Source organism: Lolium rigidum, chromosome 5, assembly GCF_022539505.1.
Source record: "Lolium rigidum isolate FL_2022 chromosome 5, APGP_CSIRO_Lrig_0.1, whole genome shotgun sequence".
NCBI classification, from domain to species: domain Eukaryota; kingdom Viridiplantae; phylum Streptophyta; class Magnoliopsida; order Poales; family Poaceae; genus Lolium; species Lolium rigidum.
Genome location: NC_061512.1, coordinates 68,623,782 through 68,628,906, shown reverse-complemented (window position 1 = coordinate 68,628,906; position 5,125 = coordinate 68,623,782). Strand labels below are relative to the sequence as shown.

At 45.0% G+C, this 5,125-nt stretch overlaps 1 protein-coding gene across 2 annotated transcripts; it reads right to left on the bottom strand.

The window, feature by feature from the left end:
* Positions 1 to 344: 344 nt before the first annotated feature.
* On the bottom strand, positions 345 to 4,763 carry LOC124653319. 2 transcript variants are annotated; one of them, XM_047192389.1, is made up of 4 exons: positions 4,685 to 4,763; positions 1,529 to 1,575; positions 1,270 to 1,414; positions 345 to 865 (listed from the first exon to the last, which is right to left on the bottom strand). In XM_047192389.1, exons 2-4 carry the CDS (start codon positions 1,564 to 1,566, stop codon positions 599 to 601), a joined length of 450 nt encoding a protein of 149 aa, XP_047048345.1. In that variant the 5' UTR covers positions 1,567 to 1,575; positions 4,685 to 4,763; the 3' UTR covers positions 345 to 598. The 2 variants fall into 2 exon arrangements, with proteins under 2 accessions (XP_047048345.1, XP_047048344.1); XM_047192388.1 differs by lacking the exon at positions 4,685 to 4,763 and adding an exon at positions 2,025 to 2,124.
* Between the last annotated feature and the right edge of the window lie 362 nt (positions 4,764 to 5,125).

Below are 5,125 nucleotides of genomic sequence, written 5' to 3'. Positions count from 1 at the left end.
TTCCACTCGCCTTTGTTTTGTTGACATCCTTATATGTTTTTAGACATGGCTAGCATTTTCTGGTTACGTCTTTTTTATTGGACCCTAATATGGCGTGATGGATTACGGAGCTACCTAGTCAGAAGTTGACATTGTCCCATTTGCCGGACTATCTTCTGCACTTTCCCATTTGCCGGCGCCTCTGAAAAGCTTCAAGGAAGAACAGGGAATGTAAAATTCTACTAGTTGCTCCCAGCGAGTTGGAGTGTTTACTCCACTAACTCTTGATAAGGTGACTTTTGGCTCAATTTCTGTTCAGGCTATCTATGCTTTCTAGGGCTTTCCTGATTCTTCTGGAAATTCTCTGGCCAAAGAATAATAACGTTTTCTTTATGCGACAGTACAAAAATTGATCCAGGACGATCCATGTGACAAACTTAGTGATGATTACACATTGTAGAATACTAACAAATACACATATGAGTATTTATTTATGCATGAATTTGATCGAACAAATCAAGGCTACAAATGTTGGGAGAGCTAGCAACACCTAATCTCTGACCGGAATTTTCAATTTCTTTTTCACTGAAGATTCATGGTGCAGCAGCACCAAAAAACTTCACTGAACATCAAAGCCCTTCTCTTCGAGTTCCTGCACAACCTCGTTCCTCATCCGGAACCAGAGCTTCTGCGCTTCCTGCTCGAACTTCTTCGATTGGAGCTGCTTCTGCATGTTATCGGAGTCCATGTTCGTGTCGGCGAAACCTTTGGGTCCGATCGTGGTGCCCAGGGCGCCTCCGCTCTTTATGAATTCCTCCACCGCCGCCTCGTCTCCAGGGTACGGGAACTCCCGGCGCTCGTAGAGATGCGCCATTTCTTTCTCTTCCTGGAAAATGTTTTGGAAAATCGGTTTAGAAGAAACAATATAAACTGGAAAGTCAGGTGAAAGGATAAGCCACACTGCGGCTCCTACTTTGGGGCAACTCATCTTTTGCCTGTAACTATTCCTGAACTTTGTATTCCCTCTTAAGCTCAATGAAATTATGCGCAGATATACTGTGGCTTATCGAAAAAAGGTGAAGGGTTGGCATATGAGAAGTGCTTATCAACTAATATACTGGAGTACTGCAATGTATTGACATTGTCTATTGGCAGATCTGAATCATAGGTAGTTCAAAATATTGAACATACAGCAGAATGAAAATCTCGAAGTTAAAACAGAATGTCACAGCAATTCATTTTCCACCTCTTCTGCAAAATAAACTAATGGTCACAACCGGCCATACGTACCTTGGGGCGTGGCTTGAGCGTCCACCAGCCAAGCGGCGACGTCTCGTTCCAGACCCAGGCGGCGCCAAAAAGCGCGTATGTGCAGAGCATGCCCTTGCCCATCTGCTTGAAGAAGTACTCGTCCCCCTTCTCGAACCCCATCCTCCTGAACCCTCCACAACAACAAGGACAGAGATGGCATCAAGTATCAATCTATGCACAAGCCGAGGAACTGTGGAGCCGGTGAGCCGGCTATGTGAGGCTCGTCGTACTAGCTCACCTGAGAAGCCGACGGGCCTGAGGGAAGGTGCGCAGCATCGCTTTCACCTGCAGAAAAGCAAATTAAGTGAAATGGGGTTTCGATGTGGCATTTCGTCGAACAGGTAGGGCGTCTTGATAAGGGGCATAAAAGGAAGGAACGCAGATCACTTAATATTTTACTTTTGTTAGTACATTTGAAGACTAATTATGTTCATATCGATCACTCTCCAAACAGAGATTTTCCTGGAGTAATGAGTTGGTTTCGGCCAAGTGCCATGAACTTGTAAAACATTCCTCACGAAGAAGACATGCCCTCACAGTCACAGGACAGGAGCAAGAAGCATGCTTCGCTTCAACATGACCGCCCCACCCACAAAGCATAGCAGCACAATCAGTATTCAGTGATCTATGTAGTAGCATAACTGCAAGCAGGTTGCGTACATGGAACAGACACAGATCTAGAAAGAAAAATGTTTCTCGGTCACTCGGTGGTCGATTTAGGGTAATGGAATTACCTGTAAGCTTTGCTAGGCTGGGACAGGGAGCGGGGAGCGCCGGTGGCGGTCAGGCGTTGGGAAGCCGGGGAGATCGAGGGGATCAAACGTCAGAGGAGGAGGCGAGGATGCCAGACGCCTAGGGCCGTCGTATGGCGGGAAGGCGAGGGCGTGACGGGCTGACGGCAGGGCGGTGAGCGCTACGCCGCCGCCGCCGCCGCCGTGCGTGCGCGACGCCGAGACGGAGCCGCTCGGCACTGGATATAGGTGGACTGGGCAGCTTGGAAAACAGACTATCAGGCCTTGTTTACTCCTAGGGTATTTTCAACCAATCCCCATTTCTTATCCCGGAGTAAACAAGGTTTCACCCAATCCCCATTTGGTGAAAACAGACTATCAGGCCTTGTTTACTCCCGGAGTAAACCTCTAGGTTTGGGGATGGGAGGGGATTTGGTGAATCCCTCCCTTTCACCCAATCCCCATTTCTCCCCAGATTTTCCATCATTTCCCAAGCCACACTAGTTACTTTAATTTTTGGGGATGGTAGGGGATTGTGCTGTATGAAACTTGATAATAAAAACTATAACTTTACCTCTGCATAGACATACTCCATCGAGTAAAAAATCCAATCTTTGCAGTAAATATATGGATGTCTTTACAATAACCATTTCACCAGCAAATATAAGGTTTGATTTTGCATATCAAGACAAATAAATACATAAATATCAGCTAGATATTCGATCAAACCAAAGGGTGCTAATATCTGTATAGACTTCACCAACTGACATCATGTAATCCTCCCTCAAAATGTTGGTATCAATTCTTTTTTTTCGAGAATACACCCTGGAAGGTGTATCAATCATATAGAAGAAAGACCAAGGCGGCCGATACAAAGCCAAGAAGGATACAACTCCACTCCACGATACAACACCACACCACGATACAACACCAAGCGGCAAATACACACCCTCAAAATCTGAGGTATGACTTCCAATAACTGGACAATGTATAAAGAAGGAACTATGCTAAGCCCAAAATAATGTGTCATGGGCAAGATAAGAAACTACAATATGAGTGGAAAGCACCAGATTCACCAGTCATGTTTGCTTCCTTAAAATTTAGGGCTTCAAAATGCAAAACTCATGGAGTAAGTAGATGACCATACTTTATCTAGCTAGTGATACATAACTTGTATGATTTCTACTGAAATCTGCAACTGTATAATATTCTATCTTGTTAAGATGATAACATACGTTACAAATTTAGTCAACCAGTAATCATAAATCCATGTGGCAGCAAGAGACAAATAATGCACAGCTGGAATCATGTGAAATCTAGCTTGATTGATTGACTCATTAAACAATAAAATCACAGTCCTCAAATGATGGAACATCCTCAAATGATGGAACAGTTCATGAATCTACGCCATGAATTATCAGTCACGAACCTGTACCATACTAGCAATCAGTTCATAAGTACAGAAAACAACCTAGTGTTCTAGTTAGCAACAAATAATCTATCTATCTTGTAATTTAGCAATTGCCAACAAGATCTTGTCTCTGGGATCTTGTGCTGCCCCATGAGCTTGGCTCGTTGGAGCTGAGACCACAGCCATGAGAATACCAGGCTGCTATTCTACCGATCTACCTAGGCCACTATTGTTTTAGTACAAAGTAAATAACAGCTTCACTATGTATGCATTAGCATATCAGAAGGTGAATCATAGTATTATGGAAAACGACAAGGATAAAGAAAACAGCAAGGAATACTCAGCAGCTCGGAAAATCATAGGTCAATAAAATGCATTGTCATAAGTGAATCACACAAACATTGAGCAAAATAATGTCCAAGGCAAAACAATGTAGTTCACATCACCTACATATGAAAAGTCCGGTATGGTAGCTGGACAAATCATGACAGGAACATACTATCAGCCCCATTGAGTTTTACCCTATTGTTAACACTGAGGAGATTCAGACTGAATTTACCTAATAGCAAGTGTTAGATAAATCATCTGATACCAAGCAAACTCCACTAGATGACATAACATTTTAAACCTGCTATTTTTTTTTCTTGAACATTAAACCTGCTACTTTTTCTCGAACATTAGACCTGCCACTTGCAAGCAGCCGACTACTAACTGAACACAGGTTCTAGTCTGATGGAAGCAAGAACCAGATACAGCAGATTGTTCAATAAGGACGGATTTACTAAATTCTGAAGGAGCAAACTGTGTGCTGTACACCTTGCAATCTTGTGTCATACAGTGCTACATTTTTTGCGATGAAAATAGGGTGATGCTTATGGTAATTTTTTCAGGATTCTGATTTAATACAAAATCTAACGATGGAAGAGGCGCAGCTAGCTTGCCGAGGCAACGCTGGTCATGGAATTCATTGCGGAGGCGTAGCAGGGCGAGGAGCAATTGCTGAAAGAGGCCGGACTGGGTGACAGGGCCATGGAGTTGGAGGCGGAGGCGAAGGTCAGGCTGGGCGAGGTGACGGCGGCCATGGCGTTCCCGCGCCGGTGGATTACATAGAATGCTGCGGGCGGTGATTGATATGGATACGCCGAGGAGCTTCATCTCGTCGGAGCTTTGAGCTCCCGGCGCTCCGTCGCGGACGGCGTCAGGAAGAAACCCTAGGGAGGAGGGGAAAAGGGGAGGAGGCGCGAGGACTCACCGGGGTCCAGTCGACGGCGGAGGATCTCGTCGGCGCCGTTGTGAATTGCTAGTCTTTTCCCCGCCGCCGTCGGCTCCTGCCACCGCTGGTCTTGTCATAAGTGAATCACACGACGACTCCATCCCCTAAAAAATGGAACACGTAAGGTAGGAAAGCGCCATCCGTGGGAGAAAACGGCTATTCTATTTGTATGTGACTATTTAAGACGTTGGTGTTTGCGCCATTCTTTATAACTAAAAAATGGATGAAAAGAAAAACTCAGACCTCCATAATTTTGATTTACCTTTGAATCCTTCTTGTGCAACCAATTTGCCACTTGTTCGCAGTTGCAAGTCCCGAAGAGCTTACTAGTCGCAAGGCCCGAAGAGCTTACCAGGTCTGGCGTCACCTAGTCGGTGAAAGGTAACGACTAACGGAAAGGCACATGACTACTGCCTCCGG

Excerpts from the sequence above, each read along its gene's own strand:
- LOC124653319 (XM_047192389.1), bottom strand. The coding sequence starts at position 1,566 with ATGCTGCGCACCTTCCCTCAGGCCCGTCGGCTTCTCAG. Across the intron at positions 1,415-1,528 it reads CAGGCCCGTCGGCTTCTCAG|GAGGATGGGGTTCGAGAAGG; the intron begins GTGAGCTAGTAC and ends TGGAGGGTTCAG. Across the intron at positions 866-1,269 it reads CGCTCAAGCCACGCCCCAAG|GAAGAGAAAGAAATGGCGCA; the intron begins GTACGTATGGCC and ends AACATTTTCCAG.